This window comes from Monodon monoceros, unplaced genomic scaffold (assembly GCF_005190385.1).
Source record: "Monodon monoceros isolate NGI ecotype Baffin Bay Population unplaced genomic scaffold, NGI_Narwhal_1 Super_Scaffold_13, whole genome shotgun sequence".
NCBI classification, from domain to species: domain Eukaryota; kingdom Metazoa; phylum Chordata; class Mammalia; order Artiodactyla; family Monodontidae; genus Monodon; species Monodon monoceros.
The window spans coordinates 57,514,050-57,531,988 of record NW_021703769.1 but is presented as its reverse complement, the minus strand read 5'-3'; the positions used below and the strand labels follow the sequence as shown (position 1 = coordinate 57,531,988).

Sequence of the window (17,939 nt, the reverse complement as noted above, 5' to 3'; positions counted from 1 at the left end):
CACCAGCCATGGAGCACCGCACCTCAAAGCCGGACTCTAGAGCTGGCCGCGCCTGCCCGCCAGACACGCCGGTCACTGCTGACCCCTCCCTCCCCGGCCATGCGCACACCGGCCTCTGCCCTCGTGGAGCTGAACATTCTATGGGGGCGAGAGCCATAAACATAAAGCCGGCCAATAAACAGAATTTGTGGTTTCTTTCCAAGCCAAATGGAAGAAGAAAAATATACCAAAGTGGCTACTCGCCTATTAGTCCTGATTTATATTCTACTTTAATATCTCTTCCAAGGAAATGAAAGGTATATTTTCATCAAATATAATCATGTATAGCTTGGAAAGGGGGAGACAAATGGCTCTGTGACAATTACTTGGACCTGCAGATAAAATTGGAAGATGTGTCACAGTAGAGCTGCCTCTTCCCGCAATCTCCCAGAGGCAGGTGGTCAGCACTGTTTCTTCCCCTGTGAACTGTTCCCAGGCAGGAGCAAGGATCCCACCCGGCCTGGGATGTTGCAACAGTGTGGCCTATGGCAAGGGGCACAGAGCAATACCCAGATGGCAGCTATGGGTGCCATAGCATTGGAGGCCAACCCGGGCCGGGCTTCCGATGACCCCTCCAGCAAACTCTGAGTAAGGTGAGCGCGGTGAAACTGACGTGCAACCAACCCAAGTCTTATCACCCGGGTGCCCGGGACGCACATCTCACTCACTTTGTGACAGGAGTTAAGCCGAGGAATGCTGCTGAAGATCTGGGGGCCGCCGTTCCCTCGTGTTCCCTTGTCAAAGTGCCTCAGCCTAAACCACCCAACGTCTGGGGCCCCTGTGGGAATTGCTCGTCTCCCTGGTGTCCGCACAGGGAGAAGGCATCTGGCGGGATCTGCTCTGAGGCTGTGCGGAGAATAAGAACAAAGCCTCACTCCTTACGCAGTGAAGACTGAATGAAGGTACCGTGCTAGGCGCTGCGGTACAGCGGTGAAGGGGACACTCCAGGTCCCCGTGGAAGTGACCCTCTCCATGGGGGAGGAAGGTACACAAATACGTCAATTAGGTATGGAGCCCCAGGGCCACGGAGAACATAAACCAGGCTAATGTGATGCGGGGGGGCTGGGGGTGAGGGTGGGGATCAGGAAAGGCCTCTCTGAGCAGGTGGCACGCAGACTGAAGCCTGAGTGATTGGCAGGAAGTAGCCACACACAGATGTAAGGAAGAACATTCAATGCAAAGGCCCTGGGGCAGGAGAGAGCACAGTGAGTTAGGGTAGTGGTTCTCAAAGCATGGTCTGGGGAACCCTGGGGGGCGTCCCAGGGTCAGAACTTTCATAAAAATAATGTTGGCATTTTCCTTTTACACTCATTCTCCCAGGAGTACACAGAGGAGTTTTCCAGAGCCCACGCTCTCACAACAGGTTGAAAGCAGAAGCAGATACGAGAATTCAGCTGTCTTCTATTAAGCCAGATATTAAAGAGACTTGCAAAAATATAAACTTTTTTTGTTTTGGAAAACAGTTATTGTTCATAAAGAACTATGTTATTTATTTTTACATAGGATGGCTTATTATTATTTTTTAAACGAATAAGTAAATATTTAAAGTATTTCTCAGTTTTCCAATACCTGAAATATCAATAAACATAATCCATACAAACTGAAGCTCTGTGAATTCCTCAATACCTTTCAAAGAGTATGAAGGGTCCTGGGACTTCCCTGGCGGTCCAGTGGTTAGGACTCCGAGCTTCCATTGCAGGGGGCGTGGGTTCGATCCCTGGTGGGGGAATTAAGATCCCACATGCCGTGCGGCCAAAAAAAAAAACAAAAGAAGAAGGAATCCTGAGGCCAAAACCTTGAGAAGCGCTGACTTGGAGGAGCAGCAGGGGTGGTACAGCCGGGGCAGGGACAGCACGAAGGCGGGGGGGGGGGGGGGGCTGCGTCTGAGAGGCCGGCTGGGGCCCATCCCACAACGATCACACAAGGTCAGAGCGAGAGATCTGGATTTTGTTTCGGGCGCAACGAGAAGATTACTGGAGAGCTACAGGCAGAGGCATGATATGATCTGACTTATGTTCTAGAAAGATGCCTCTGGCTGCATGGAAGGGAGGGAACGAGGCTGGAAAACAGGGAATGCCGCTGATGCTGCTGCCACAATCTAGGAAGAGATGCTGGTGGCGGGGGAAGATGGTGGGGTGTGTTCTGGAGGCAGAGCAGCCCTGTGGGTGTGGGAGAGCAAAGGGAAAACGAAGGATGACCTCAAGATGCTGGGCATCTGCGGGGCCAAATCTGAGCTAGCAGGTGGTGAGGAGCGGGGCGGGTGGGTTCCTTTCCCTCTCTCGAGTCACGCTAAGGCTCACTCTTCAGGTCACATCTCTGGCCCAGGCGAGGACAGGGGGGCAGCGAGCCCTCTTCACCCAAGGCCCCAGAGCAGCTGCCCTCTGGGGCACAGCTGAGAGAATGTCCCCACCACCAGGGGCTGTCAGGGGGGAGACACTGCCAAGGGGTGGATGGCTGCGTTCAGGCGCCACCTTTGACTTCCACAGTCCCAACTGGCCCAGCGTCACGTATCCCGACCCTGGGACCAGCAAGAAGACACTGGGCATTCCAGCTGTGCCCCCCTGCCCACTCCCCAACCCGTGAGGCAGCAGGCCCGGGCCACTGTCGGCAGGGCGACACCCCCAGCACTGGATAACCTCACTCTTCCCCTGGAGCCCAGGCAGGATGGGAGAAGTAAGTAATTGCAAAGCCTTCTGCAAACAGAGGGGTGGCTATGCAGAGGCCGAAGAACGTGACATCCGGCTCTGTTTATTAATTTACACTTGCCTTGTTCCAAAGATGGGGGAGCGGAAACAAGGACCAAGCTTTTCTCCTTAACCCATTAGTTCCTGAGCTCAGAGAAGCCCTGATGACCCTAAAGAACTGATTTCTTAAGTAATATCATCTTAAATGTCAATTATATTTCAATTTAAAAAATTACGAAGCGGTGCTTATACAAATGTTATAATAAAATTACAACTGTGTGTTTATTGATTTTTTTTTTTTTTTTTTTTGCAGTACACGGGCCTCTCACTGTTGTGGCCTCTCGTGTCACGGAGCACAGGCTCCGGACACGCAGGTTCAGCGGCCATGGCTCACGGACCTAGCCGCTCCGCGGCATGTGGGATCTTCTCGGACCGGGGCACGAACCCATATCCCCTGCATCGGCAGGCAGACTCCCAACCACTGCGCCACCAGGGAAGCCCACAACTGTGTGTTTAAAAAAAAAAAAAAGGAAGAAAGAAATGATTTCTTACCAGGCCAGTGTGTATTTAGTTAACCTAGACTCATGGTCATCATTTATATTTACTTAGCAACCATCTCTACAGGGCAGAAAGCAACCTGGAGAATTTTTAACAAAGAAGCCCCCAGACTCCTGAGCAGGCAGAATCATCTCATATTGCATGGCTGAAAACAGAGGCAGGGCTACAATCAGTCTTGTAGCCTAAGACTGGATTTAAGAATGAAAGCAAGATTGCTTTGGCTATTTGGGGTCTTTTGTGTTTCCATGCAAATTGTGAAATTTTTTGTTCTAGTTCTATGAAAAATGCCAGTGGTAGTTTGATAGGGATTGCACTGAATCTGTAGATTGCTTTGGGTAGTAGAGTCATTTTCACAATGTTGATTCTTCCAATCCAAGAACATGGTATATCTCTCCATCTATTTGTATCATCTTTAATTTCTTTCATCAGTGTCTTATAATTTTCTGCATACAGGTCTTTTGTCTCCTTAGGTAGGTTTATTCCTAGATATTTTATTCTTTTTGTTGCAATGGTAAATGGGAGTGTTTTCTTGATTTCACTTTCAGATTTTTCATCATTAGTGTATAGGAATGCAAGAGATTTCTGTGCATTAATTTTGTATCCTGCAACTTTACCAAATTCATTGACTAGCTCTAGTAGTTTTCTGGTAGCATCTTTAGGATTCTCTATGTATAGTATCATGTCATCTGCAAACAATGACAGCTTTACTTCTTCTTTTCCGATTTGGATTCCTTTTATTTCCTTTTCTTCTCTGATTGCTGTGGCTAAAACTTCCAAAACTATGTTGAATAAGAGTGGTGAGAGTGGGCAAACGGAGCTGAAGGAATCAGGCTCCCTGACTTCAGACTATACTACAAAGCTATAGTAATCAAGACATTATGGTACTGGCACAAAAACAGAAAGATAGATCAATGGAACAGGATAGAAAGCCCAGAGGTAAACCCATGCACATATGGTCACCTTATCTTTGATAAAGGAGGCAGGAATGTACAGTGGAGAAAGGACAGCCTCTTCAATAAGTGGTGGTGGGAAAACTGGACAGGTACATGTAAAAGTATGAGATTAGATCACTCCCTAACACCATACACAAAAATAAGCTCAAAACGGATTAAAGACCTAAATGTAAGGCCAGAATCTATCAAACTCTTAGAGGAAAACATAGGCAGAACACTCTATGACATAAATCACAGCAAGATCCTTTTTGACCCACCTCCTAGAGAAATGGAAATAAAAACAAAAATAAACAAATGGGACCTAATGAAACTTCAAAGCTTTTGCACAGCAAAGGAAACCATAAACAAGACCAAAAGACAACCCTCAGAATGGGAGGAAATATTTGCAAATGAAGCAACTGACAAAGGATTAACCTCCAAAATATATAAGCAGCTCATGCAGCTCAATAACAAAAAAACAAACAACCCAATCCAAAAATGGGCAGAAGACCTAAATAGACATTTCTCCAAAGAAGATATACAGACTGCCAACAAACACATGAAAGAATGCTCAACATCATTAATCATTAGAGAAATGCAAATCAAAACTACAATGAGATATCATCTCACACCAGTCAGAATGGCCATCATCAAAAAATCTAGAAACAATAAATGCTGGAGAGGGTGTGGAGAAAAGGGAACACTCCTGCACTGCTGGTGGGAATGTGAATTGGTACAGCCACTGTGGAGAACAGTATGGAGGTTCCTTAAAAAACTACAAATAGAACTACCATATGACCCAGCAATCCCACTCCTGGGCATATACCCTGAGAAAACCAAAATTCAAAAAGAGTCATGTACCAAAATGTTCATTGCAGCTCTATTTACAATAGCCCGGGGATGGAAACAACCTAAGTGCCCATCATCAGATGAATGGATAAAGAAGATGTGGCACATATATACAATGGAATATTACTCAGCCATAAAAAGAAACGAAATTGAGCTATTTGTAATGAGGTGGATAGACCTAGAGTCTGTCATACAGAGTGAAGTAAGTCAAAAATATAAAGACAAATACCGTATGCTAACACATATATATGGAATTTAAGAAAAAAAATGTCATGAAGAACCTAGGGGTAAGACAGAAATAAAGACACAGACCTACTGGAGAACGGACTTGAGGATATGGGGAGGGGGAAGGGTGAGCTGTGACAAAGCGCGAGAGAGGCACGGACATATATACACTACCAAACGTAAGGTAGATAGCTAGTGGGAAGCAGCCGCATAGCACAGGGGTATCAGCTTGGTGCTTTGTGACCGCCTGGAGGGGTGGAATAGGGAGGGTGGGAGGGAGGGAGATGCAAGAGGGAAGAGATATGGGAACATATGTATATGTATAACTGATTCACTTTGTTATAAAGCAGAAACTAACACACTATTGTAAAGCAATTATACCCCAATAAAGATGTTAAAAAAAAAAAAAAAGAATGAAAGCAGTTGCAGGCAGTGGGTGGCAGCGTGAACTGGTGCACTTTTTCCAGAGTGCATGTTGGGACTACATATATTAAGATGAAAAAACCTCCCCTTTGACTCAGCAGATCCACCGCTGGGAATTTATCCCATAGACACGTGAGATTTGCACACTTACACAAAGATACCCCGAGGAGGTTCACTTTGACAATGGAAGAGCAAGACACTGGAAACGACTCAAATGTCCATCAATACAAAATGTTATAAAAGACTCTTTTGTTCCATCCATATGATAAAACACCACACAACAGTGAATGAGCGTTAGGTCGATTTACATGTGCTTACACGTAACACTGACTTGTCAATAAGTGAAAACAGCAAGATGTAGAATCACACATATGGTATAACCCTGGGTGTAAAAACAGACAAGCAAAACATTTCTGGAAGGAAATGCAAGAAACTGTTAACCATGGTCACTTCTGGGGCCAAGTAGTCTTATTTTTCATTTTATCATGTCCTGTTTGGGTTTAAAGAAATCATATGCTTATAGTATATACTATATTTCTGAAATGAATTAATCAAATCGAAGAATGAAATCAGAATGAATCGCGGGGTGGAGGGGAAACAGGGATCCTTGTTTGGGTCAGGTTCTTTTCACTAGATTTTGTTCTTAAATGTATAACTGCTTTTGAAAACATTTTGCCACATTTGCAATTGAGGTTCGAAGCCCTAACTGCGGAGAAGTGAAGTTGCAGGGGACAGCTTGGCCAGTTTTCTGAAGCTTTGTAACCAAGGGCAAGGTTGTCTTTCGAGGGGTTGGGATGCATATGGATTTACTTAAAGCAGACATGTCAGAACAGGAAGGGGGAGCCTGCCGGCCCTTCTGGAGAACCAGTACTTTCAGCTTCACCAGGCGACCTTGAACTTTCTATTCATGCTTCTCTTTTGGAGAGGCAGGGAGGAAAGTTAGAGATGCGCTTCGGGGAAAGTGGGAAGAGAGGCTCCCAGAAAGAAGAGAGTGGCAGCCGCCCCAGGGGCAGCGAGACCTTCTTCTGAAGTCTCACTTCTTCAGGGGCTTAAACAGGAACTGCACACACTAGCTCTTTCTAGTCATCCTACATGGAGGAAATGAGTCTCCCACAACTTCGTTACTAATAATCTAAAGTATTTCCAAGAAATTTCCAAGAAATTTTTAGCCTTAATTCTGAGAAGTTCTTCCACACCCTCAAACAAATCTCTGGAAAACCAAACCCCGGCGGCAGAACACCAAAGAGAAAGCCAAGATTTCTTTCTGGGGCTTGTGTTTAATCTAGTGTAGCACTTTGATAAGTTCTAAGAAACGGGGTTTCTGAGAGGGGAAGGAAAGCCTACACAGGCTCAAGACAGAGAGGGTCCTGGAACCACCCCTCTCCCGCTCCCCGGAAGGGACAGGAGGTGGCACAGGGTGGGGGCCGGCTTACCTGGCACCTTGTCCACCGACGCAAACACAGAGCGCTGTACTGTGGGGTCGCTGCTGCCCCGGCGGCACTGGTCGTAGAAGCGGAAAGGCAGGTGCTGGGTGGAGGACGAGCTGAGACCAAACCCCAGGACTTCAGTTGTCGGCTGGATCGGGAGGTCCAGGAGGGCTACGTTCAAACAAACCCGTGGTTCAAGCTCAGCACGTGCGTGGGATGGGAATGTAGGTGACAAGATTTTGGGTGGCACGGCTGTAGCAGGTGTGGCCACATCCCTGCCAGGCACATCCCTCAGACAATGCCAAGCAGGCAGCCAGCAGCCTCGAGCTGGGGAGACCAGCGTGACACCAAGGGTCCCGCCTGAGGCTCATAACACAAGCAGTGCCTACAGAGTGGTTCAGAGATGAATGCCAGGCCCATCTTCACCTCGGATTCTTGGCTTCCATACACTAAAGACCCTACCAAGGCTTAGCCCTGGGTACAGTTTCAGACCCCAAAGCAAACGGGGCCAATTCTGCTGTGAAAGTTCATAAATCTGTGCGTGTGGGGAAGAGTGTGTGAGACAGAACTTACATGCACGTGTGCCTGTGTATTTATGAGTGTGTGTGTCTCTGTTGCTGTCCTCTCTTCCACGCAGAAATCTCACGATACAGCAATTTGGAGGGGCTTTTTAAAATCAATGTGAGAAATACCCAAGGCGTTAGTTCTAACAGCCACTTTACGGCATAATTCTCAATTTTCAAATGAAATATTTAGCCTTCATGCCAGCTGTGAGAAATTGCTTTACATTAAAAAAAAAAACAAACAACCCTCTGGAAATAAATCTTAAGAGAAAGGACTGAATGATTTAAGTCACTTTGCACATTACAAAATGCTTCTGTAATGATTTTGGAGGCCAAGTTTCAGCTAAGTGAGAAATAAGATGAGGACTATATGGGATGCAGGCCTGCACAAATCAACGGGGCACGTGCAGGAAATGACTGAGTTCGCGATATCCAGAAACCCTGCCCTCCAAGTGTTTCTTTTTAGGTGACCCCTCGAGAACGCTCCCCTTCTCTCCCAGTGGACTGGAAAGCCTCCCAGTGACCACACCAGAACGACCACTGGTGCTTGAGCTGAAAGGCACTGGTTTCTTGTGAAAGGCTGTTCGTGATTTTAGGAGTTGACAGAACGCCTTTTCCCCGAGGAGGACGCTGTGCCTTCCACCCTGATGAAGGGAATGCCCTCATTTCAGTGCCTTCACTTCTAAGAAAGCTGGGGCCTTCCTGACACTGGGCGGTGTAGGGCCACCTCACAGATTCACCACAGTCCCGGTGCAATGTGCAACAACACTTCCGAATCCAGTGCTGGGTTACGGCCCCTCACCAGGCAGGGCTGCCTCTCATGAGAGCTGGGAACGGAGAGGAGGAAGGGATGGGCTTTAGTGTAGGAAGTTCTGTGTTTGGGTTCTGCCAACTAACTGCCTGCGTGGCTGTGGGCAAGTCACTGAGCCTCAGTTTACTCTTCTGTAAAATGGGCAGAACAGGTCCTACTCATCTCAAGGGTTGTTTTAAGGGTCAGAGGTGGCAGAGGAACGTCGAAGCGCTTTGCAGGCATACGCTAGAGAACGTCCGTGTGCGGGAGGGAGAACCGTCGTCCCACACTGACAGCTGCCTCTTGCCTGGGAGGGAGGGCTTGCCTCTTCCAAGCAGCCCTAGACTTGTAGAAATCAAACACTCAAGGTTCTCCATTCTCTCACCAAAACACAACTCATTCCTGAACCATACGTTTCCTCTTCTAGAGGAGTCACAAGGGTTCTCAAGGTCAACGTGAGAGTCATGCTGATGGCCTGCGGCAGCTGCTGCCCCACTGCCGAGAGGACACCCGCCGGGGCTGCACTCACCAGCTATTCTCTGCATCTTCATGCGTCTCGCCTGGATGCGGCCCTTGGCCAGGCGCTGCTTGGCGATGATGCAGCGGATGTGGTCCGAGAAGACGAAGGTGGCCTGCAGGATGGGGAAGGGCTTGGAATGGGGGCTGGATGCAGGCTTGTGGATGGTGATATTCAGGGCGCGGCTGTCGTCCTCCACGCCAGTCACCTGCATGTCCTGCGGGGGGAGGAGGCCAAAGAAAGGGTGTCTGTTAGGTTCAGGGGGAAGGTAGCTGCTCGGAAGCTGTGGATTCACGTCTCATCTAGAATGAGGTCCCCCAGATTGAACTTTGCTTTTGCTCTGGAGGAGACCATCAGCCCCCCAAGTCTGAGAGAGTCAAGGATGGGCACAAACCAGGCCAGGCCTGGCGGGAAGTGAGGGGTGGGAAGCACAGACAGCTCAAGTGGCTGATGCTGGCCGTGGTGGCCGGTTCCATCCCCGCGAGAGCTTGAGGCAGCTAGTAAACACACGGGACACCAGCCTCTACATGGGGCCTCAGGGAGCCCAACAGACTCCAACAATTCTTGCTTCGGAGAACTAGAGATAACAAACCCAAGTTCCTAGTCCTTTCCAGTGTGATCTCCTCCAGCGTAACAATTCCTTCCTTGCTTCTCTTAAGAAGGGGGCATCCTTAGCTCCCATTTGTATGTCTCTGACGAATTCCTGGTCCCTAAAGGAAATAGCTAACTCCGAGAAAGGAACAGGGGAGGACCACTTAGCAGACGTTTGAAGAAAGTTACACTTGAAAGGTAGAGGAGAACTCACGTACAGCAAGTATCCTCGGGACAAATCCAATCTAAAACCTCAGATTGGATTCTGTGCAAAGAATCTGCTTCCCACTAAGTAAGGTTTGAGATAAAAGCAGGAGACAGGAGACAGACATGAAAGTCAGAAAGGTGGGGAAAATGTTGAAAAGGCTCATGAAGCAAGACAGATACTGTTCACAGGCATTCAATCTGGCACAAAATGTTGCAGTGGGAATTAGATGAGATATTACGCTTTTAAGACGGAGAGAGAGGCTGGCATGTAATAATGGCCTGACAAATAGAAGCTACTGGAAGACAACCAAAAGAAAAGGTTTATGTGCCTTTCATTGTCTGAGGGACGACATGTGTTAATCCTTTGAGGGATAAAAACACTTTCCTGACACTAAATTCTAAAGGAAATTGATCATAAACCTAGATAAAGAAGAAGCACTAAGTCACCTAATGGACAGTCTCGTACGCGGAAGTCTTTTTCTAAATGAGAGGTTCTTCAGATAGCTGCTTCTCACACCACCTTCTGTAAAAGACCTTTTTTAAATGGAAAGATCTTGAAAAAGAGGAGGCTGGGAAATGGTTGCAACAGCATCCTCAAACACGTGGGTGGTCCTCTTGGGGAGTGGGTTGCCCTGGAGAGGTGGATGTGGGTCGCCCCAGCAAGGCCTTGCCAGCAACCAGGACTGCCCAGCAAGGAAACGGACTCAGCGCAGGGCAACTCAGGGCCCAGGGGTCTGGCGGGGGTGATGGTTGGGGAGGGCGTGAGCTGGAGGCTGTTTTCAACTCATCTGGTTCCACGCTTCGTTCGACCAACTAGCTGGCATTAGTCACCCATCATTTAGACAAACATTAAGAAAACCCACGCTCCAGCTTGACGTTTGGCAGTTTAGAGCCCAGGCCTGCTGGAGAGGTGGAGGACACAGGAACGTCCATAAATCACCAGTGGCAACAATCATTCTAGAGAGGAAATAGGCACAGCCCAACTTCTTGGTATCTTCCCTAGGGAAACGTTGGCCCAAGTGCACAAGGAAGTCAGGACAATTCTGTTCACGGCAGCACTGTCTGTAAAGGTAAAGAGCTGGAAGCAGCCACAGGGTGCTGGCTAACTCTGCCTTGGCGTGTGGTCAGGAAGCAGTTAAAAGAACACCAGTAAGCCTGCAGAGACTAACACGGTCAGTTCTCCAAAACATTAGTTGAGTGAAAAAAGCAAAGTTTACAATACATTCAATGTGACAGGATAAAAAATACACACACACACACACACCCCATTCCAACTATATGTTGTACAATTTTTAAAAACAGTACATGTAGTTATAGTCATACACATATTCGGCAAAGCACCGTATCTGATAACGGATGAGAGGAGTCAGAATTGGGTTTTGGTCAAAGGGGACTTGGCTCTTATCTGTGAGGTATTCTAACTTTTGTCAATGATAATCTGTTCACGTGGCCCTTATGTCATTAGAACTTGACCGTAAAGATGACACTTTTGTGGGTGTTTGTACAGCCAACCGAGAAGAGCTTCCGGAGCTCTCGGCCATCGTACCTGCAGAAGGCCTGCGAACTTGACCACTCCCCAGCCCAGCCTGGACACGTCAGGCTCCACCAAACTCATCTGGTAAATGTCGACAGCCAGGAACCGCTGGAGCATGCTGCCATCCTTGGTGATCACCGTGCATGCGATCAGGTCGCTGTTGTCTGTGGTAGAGGGGGACAGAGAGCATAGTGAGGTGCAGTCCGCTGCCCAGCTTGACGGACACACTCCAGCTGACTTGTGTTCTGCCGGGCAATGCAGCTTGGCACCAGAGCCTGGGCTGGAAGTCACACACACCTGGGTCTGAGTCCCTCCTCCAAGTCACGCTAGGCAACTTACTGTACCTCTCTGGGCTTCAGATTCCTCATCTGAAAAATGGGGATCATGCCCCTCCCACTCAAAGCACTGTTTGTGAGGACTAACTCAGATAAAGTACATAAAGCATCAGTACAATGTTAGCTGTGGATTAGGCACTGCACCTGTAGCTAAAAAAATAACCAACAAATCCGGAATCCCAGTAACATTTCAGTGCTTCCCTGCAGGCGTTGGTGGTTTACACCTGTGACGGTGTTCACCTAGATTAAGTGAAGACAGGAAAGGAAGAGCCCCTCGCTCGGTTATAGAATCACCAAGACCTCAGTTTGGTGTCTGACAACTTAGAGCCGAGCTCTACACTAGATGATGCGCCATCTGGGGCAAGGCACTTGGCCTCTCTAAACCACAGTTTCCCATCTGTAAAATGGGAATAATGTCCCCTATCTTGAGATGTCTGATGCCTTAAAATGAGAACAGGTAGGTAAAGCATTTAGCAGGGGGTCCTCAGCTTGTGCTTGGTCCCTTCTCTTAGCTGGAAGTTACTCCCAGATTTGAGGTCTAATTAACTGCTTGTCCTTGATGGCTTTGAAATCACCAGAGTAACGCAGGGCCATTAAATCTACAGTCTGCTTTGAGTTCCCTCCAGTGAAACCCTCTGTAACATGTTGTTTTTCTTGTTTTTGTTTTTGTTTTTGTGGTATGTGGGTCTCTCACTGTTGTGGCCTCTCCCGTTGCGGAGCACAGGCTCCGGACGCGCAGGCTCAACGGCCATGGCTCACGGGCCCAGCCGCTCCGCTCCGTGGCATGTGGGATCTTCCCGGACCGGGGCACGAACCCGTGTCCCCTGCATCAGCAGGCGGACTCTCAACCACTGCGCCACCAGGGAAGCCCCTCTGTAACATGTTTTAAAAGAAACAGCTGCACTAGGAAACAACCTAAATGCCCCCAAATAGGGGAACCACTTGAGTATGATTTTTTTCCCATCATATGGAAAATTATATACCCATTTAAAAATTATGTTTAACTAAACTGTGAACTGTGGTTACCTATGCGGAGGGAAGTGAGAACTGGGGTGGGTGGGAGAGAGAGTGTGTGTGTGTGTGTGTGTGTGTGTCTGTGGTATCAACAGGAGAACTTTAATTTTTGCCCTCTGTACCACTGTATTGCTTGAAATTATTTTAAAATGAGAAAGTATTCAACATGTACTTTTGAAATACGTATTAAAGACCCAAGTAAAAAATCCTATTTACAAATAACTGCAATGGCATTGGAAAAGACATTACAATTTTAAATGAACAAGGTGATAAAAACTTTATAACTATGATGTTGATATGTTAAAAAAAAAAAAAGTATCCCTACAAAGAAATACAAGCACAGAGAAATATACTGAAACATTAAAAGACAGTCCTGAGGGCTTCCGTGGTGGCGCAGTGGTTGAGAGTCCACCTGCCGATGCAGGGGACACGGGTTCGTGCCCCGGTCCGGGAAGATCCCACATGCCGCAGAGCGGCTGGGCCCGTGAGCCATGGCTGCTGAGCCTGCGCATCCGGAGCCTGTGCTCCGCAACGGGAGCGGCCACAACAGCGAGAGGCTCACGTTCCGCAAAAAAAAAAAAACAAAAAAACCCCGACAGTCCTGATTAGAAGAATGGTAGGTGGGTTTTTTTTTTCGTAAACAGCTTTATTGAGGGATAATTTATATACCATAAAATTGTCCCATTTTAAGTGTACAGTTTGAGTTTTAGTAAATTTACAGCTGTGCACTGACTGTGACACTCCAGTTGTAGAACACTTTCATCACCCCAATACGTTCTGTGACCTAATATTTGGCTTCATTTTATTGGTGGCCGGTTGGGGGGAAAGGTAACACAGATAGTAACACTTCTGGCCCCAAGCACATGTGATAAAGTTGGGCTCAGGGGCTTCCCTGGTGGCACAGTGGTTAAGAATTCACCTGTCAATGCAGGGGACACGGGTTTGAGCCCTGGTCCGGGAAGATCCCACATGCCGCGGAGCAACTGAGCCCGTGTGCCACAGCTACTGAGCCTGTGCTCTGGAGCCCACGAGCCACAACTACTGAGCCTGCGTGCCGCAACTACTGAAGCCCGCACACCTGGAGTCCGTGCTCGGCAACAAGAGAAGCCACTGCAATGAGAAGCCCGCACACCGCAATGAAGAGTAGCCACTGCTCGCCGCAACTAGAAAAAGCCTGCATGCGGAAACAAGGCCCAACGCAGCCAAAAATAAATAAATAAAATAAATAAATTTATAAACAAACAAACAAAACAACAACAAAAAACCCTTGGGCTCAGGTATTTTGCCAAGGTTTCGCCACACACCCCCTCTCCATTTTTACTTTTCATTTAGATCTAAGGGATGATAGGTACATTTCTCCTCTGCCATCTTCTTTTCCCCTCCCTCCTCTTCCCCCTCCCCCCACCTCCCACACTACCTCAGTTTAACCCTCTGAGAGCATAATCCGTCTGAGATCCTGGCTTCATGGGATGCCTTCCGGTCTATCGTCTCAGCTTTGAAAGACCTTGTGTTTCTGTCTTTCCTCCCCAGCATATGACCACCCGGCACAGCCAGATACCCTGTGGCAAACACCAGCACCAGACAGGCTCAACGGTCTGGATTGCACATTCTCTTATTGAGGGCAAGAAACTTCCTCCCTTTCCCGAGGGTCCAGCCAAGTATTTAAGAAGAGTTCTAAAAATGACTGTATCCAGGATTTCTAGTTCCACATGGAAGACACTAGTCTTCTGTATTATCAGAAATGGAAGTCCTCACACTCTTTCTTACAAACATTTTCTTTGTGGTAGGTAGAGTTTATTTTCTTTACTCAATACTTAAAACATGTTCCCCAATTAGAAACTTTTACTTTTTAAAAAGAGAAAACTAAACTCATAAAGGATGCCTTTTCTTTCCTTTTTCCTTTCTCTTTCTCTCCCCCTTCCCTTCCCCCCTCAACAGGACAACCTGGCTCTTCTTTCCCCACATTCACAGAAGAGGTTCATGTGCGGGTGAGAGCCGGGAAAGCGGGCACAGCCAGGGCGTTGGTGTCAGTGGGGTCTGTCGGCAGGCAACCCCCTTTACAAAGCCCAGGGGCCTTAGGGACTTCAGGGGGAAAAATAGACCTACCACCTCTGCCACAAAGAACAAAAAAGGAAGGACAAAACCCCAAAGTGGAACAACTTTCAGAAATGCAATTGAGACATCAAAGCCCCGTGAGAGATTTTGTAAGAAAACTAAGAGGCAACCGTCACCAGTGAGACAGGATGGCTCCAAGAGGGAGGGAGCCCTTGGCTTTTCAGCAGCTGTGGGGGCAGTTAAGGAGAAATGAAGCGGCTTCCGTGGACTAACAGAAGGGCATATGGGCACCCTGCAGAGAGATCAAGGGAGTCTGGCTGGGGTGACATCTGCAGGCCCCTGGGGCGGCATCTCAGGAAACGCCTTCACCGCCTGGGCTCTCCCCTCAGCTGCTCCACATGCTGGCTGTGAGCATTCCCGTCGGAGGAGGACCCAGGAGAGAGAGCTGTGGAACGGGGCCCAGCTCTGCCCACGGTCCAAGTCCTTCACCTGCTGCCTGCGAGCAGGCGCCCGTGGATTTCACTCTGAGCCGGCGGGAGGCATGCCGGGTACCCAGGTAGCGGAAGGGAGGGATGCAGGCTTGTGGGGAGGACTCAGAAGCGGGCGGCTATGTCGGGGTGCGTGGCGGCCTCTCAGGATTGGCCTGTGGTCGGGGGAGGCCCGTGCAGGTGACGGGCCACCCCTACACTGGCACTGCTCAAATCTCTCGGCCCACCTGGGTCTCCCGCGTCCTTCCCCCACCAACTTCACTTCAAAAGGGGTGGGGCCGAGGGCTTTCGTTTTTAAACTGACAGAAATTTATCAGACTATCCATATGACCTTAGGGAAGGATTTCTCTAAAAAAGAAATGAGGATCCATACATATGAATAAATAAGTGTAAGGTTGATAAACTGACTACCTCAAAATTAAAATTTACCTCATGGGTAACAAACGAGCCCATAGACAGACTAGGGGAAATATTTGCAAAATACCTTTAAAAGGCAAAAGATGAATAAAGGAGAAAATATGAAGAACTCCACAGGCCATTCACAGACAAGAGAATGAACACACACACAGGTGCTCCCCCTTGTGCTAAATCAGAAGACAAATGAGAACTGGATCCCACCGCACTGGCAAAAATAAAAATGTCTGATAACATCAGGTACTGGGGAGGCCACAGAAAAACTGACGTTCTCAAACGCTGCTTGTAGAATTAATTAACATAGCCATTTTGAAGGGCAAATCAGCATTATTTATTAAAACTGAAAGTTTCACACTTTATGACCCGGCAATTGGTATGTTCCCAGGAAGACATACGCGTGGGCTGAGAGACAGGAACAAGGATGTTGACAGCTGGATTTGGGTCTGTAATGACCCAGATGTCCGGTGAGAAGAGAAAGCTTTTTTAAAAAATGTATGTTTATTCGGTGTAAAAACATATGACAGTAACAAGGAAGGAACGAGATCTCTAGATGTTTCAACAAGGTTTAGTCTCAAGAACGTGCTGCTGAGTGGAAAATGTTGCAGCATGACACATGCAGTATGACACAATTTGTATAAAATCAAACCACACAAAATGACACTGTATATTTTCTATGGACTCAAGTATGTGTGTGTAAAAGAAAAGTTTAAGAAAATGTCTGGCAGGGTGCAGAGTGATTACCTCTTTGGAGGGGAGGAGGTGGGACTGTGGGTGAGGGGTCAAGGTCGTTTTAATTTATATGCAGTGTTCTGAATTTTCCAAGAGGTATGTTGTTTGTGTACTTAAATAAAAAAAAAAGTGACTCTCCTACGCAAAGGGCCTCAGGTCCTTCTGGGGCCCAGCCAGGGTTGGGAAGCAGCACCAGGTCCAGCTGTCGGCCGGCCGGCTCTCCCTGATCCCGAAGTGCAGTGACCATCATTGAGACCAGGGCAACGGCAAGAAACCGGCAGCGCCTCTGGGCACACAGGTGTGCACGTTTCCAAACTGGCCAGATGTGTGAGCTGAAGAGCTCTGGCGTCCAGTTCAACAAACGTGTGGGTGTTAGATCCTGTAATAGGGAACCAGACCGTGAAGAATGAGGCTTGGCACTGCCGCAAGAGGCTTGGGGGCCGGCAGGGATGCTGGGTCTCGGGACCACAAACCATAATGGAGACCAAGTCTCCATGTGGGGAGGGACCGGGCCCTAGGGGCAGAGCAGGTGGGATGACAGACGTCTCCACTGCACCCCAGGACCAGAAGGAACCTCCCTCCAGGGAGGGGTGATGTGTTCCTCCTACCCTTAGGCACTGCCTTTCGGTTCATTTATTTGAAAGGGGGAAAGATCTGTCACTTTATTCTATTTGAAGACATTAAGCTTATCGATCTCTTTGAATAGATAACACATTAGCATGTTCCTATTTTAAAAGGTGTGGAATTTTTTCTTTGCTTCTGGGCAGGGGACTCTGGTCTTAGAATTTAGATATAACTGAATTGTAGATGGCAAAACAAAAGAAAACGAAACAAAAACCCAAAACTGATGTTGTGTCATCGAAACGGATCAATTTTCAAAAAAAAAAAAGATGTGGAATTTTTTATAGTGGATGGTAGATCTCCCCAGTCCTCTTCTGCAGAGGCAACCACTACTGATGTCTTGTCATCTGTCCACTCTGCATTTCCAAGTGTACATGTAGCTGTACCCCCCACCCCCTGCCTTGTCTTTCACAGATGCCACATACACCCTTTGCTTTTACCAATGAAGCCCGCGTTTTGGTGATACATCAGCACCCAGGGGCGCGCCTCACTATTTTTCATAGCTGCATTCTCTCCCACTGCGGTCGTGACTCCTAATGATTTCACAGCTCCCCAGCTGATGGCCATTCAGGTTGTTTATAAACTTTTGCTACAACAGACAAAGGAACCTCCTATTCATATGCTCATGTGAGAGTAAATCTAGAGCAGCAAAGTAGAACTTGTCCTTAATTTTTCTCTTGAAAGCACTCATGTTTTACCAAAATAAACTTATTTTAAAAGTTAACTTCCTATCGTTACAATGAATGGAAAAGCGGAATTACTTACAATAAATAAGGTGATCATGAAAATAGATTGAAGAGATCTTTTTATTAAATTATAGCCTAAAGCCTGCTCTTTTGATAAAAAGGGAGTCCCAGGAGTTAGAGAAGTTCTAAGACAAACGAGTACCAATCTGAGACCTTCTCCTTGATGCAACAGAAAGGACCCGAGGGGCACTGAAACGT

At 47.6% G+C, this 17,939-nt stretch overlaps 1 protein-coding gene across 7 annotated transcripts in view; it reads right to left on the bottom strand.

The window, feature by feature from the left end:
• The window catches only part of CLEC16A (C-type lectin domain containing 16A), a 210,929-nt gene that overhangs the window by 45,217 nt on the left and 147,773 nt on the right, over positions 1–17,939 (bottom strand). For 6 of the 7 annotated variants that reach the window (XR_003792983.1, XM_029219257.1, XM_029219255.1 and 3 more), the window contains exons 19-21: positions 11,352–11,503; positions 9,020–9,224; positions 7,144–7,308 (exon numbers count right to left, since the gene is read on the bottom strand). Coding sequence is in view for 6 of the 7 variants with exons in the window: in XM_029219257.1 (XP_029075090.1) it covers positions 7,144–7,308; positions 9,020–9,224; positions 11,352–11,503 (522 nt within the window). In the remaining variant the exon portion in view is untranslated. Of the gene's footprint in view, positions 1–6,951; positions 7,309–9,019; positions 9,225–11,351; positions 11,504–17,939 lie in introns of those variants that run through there. The other variant, XM_029219260.1, reaches the window with a different exon arrangement.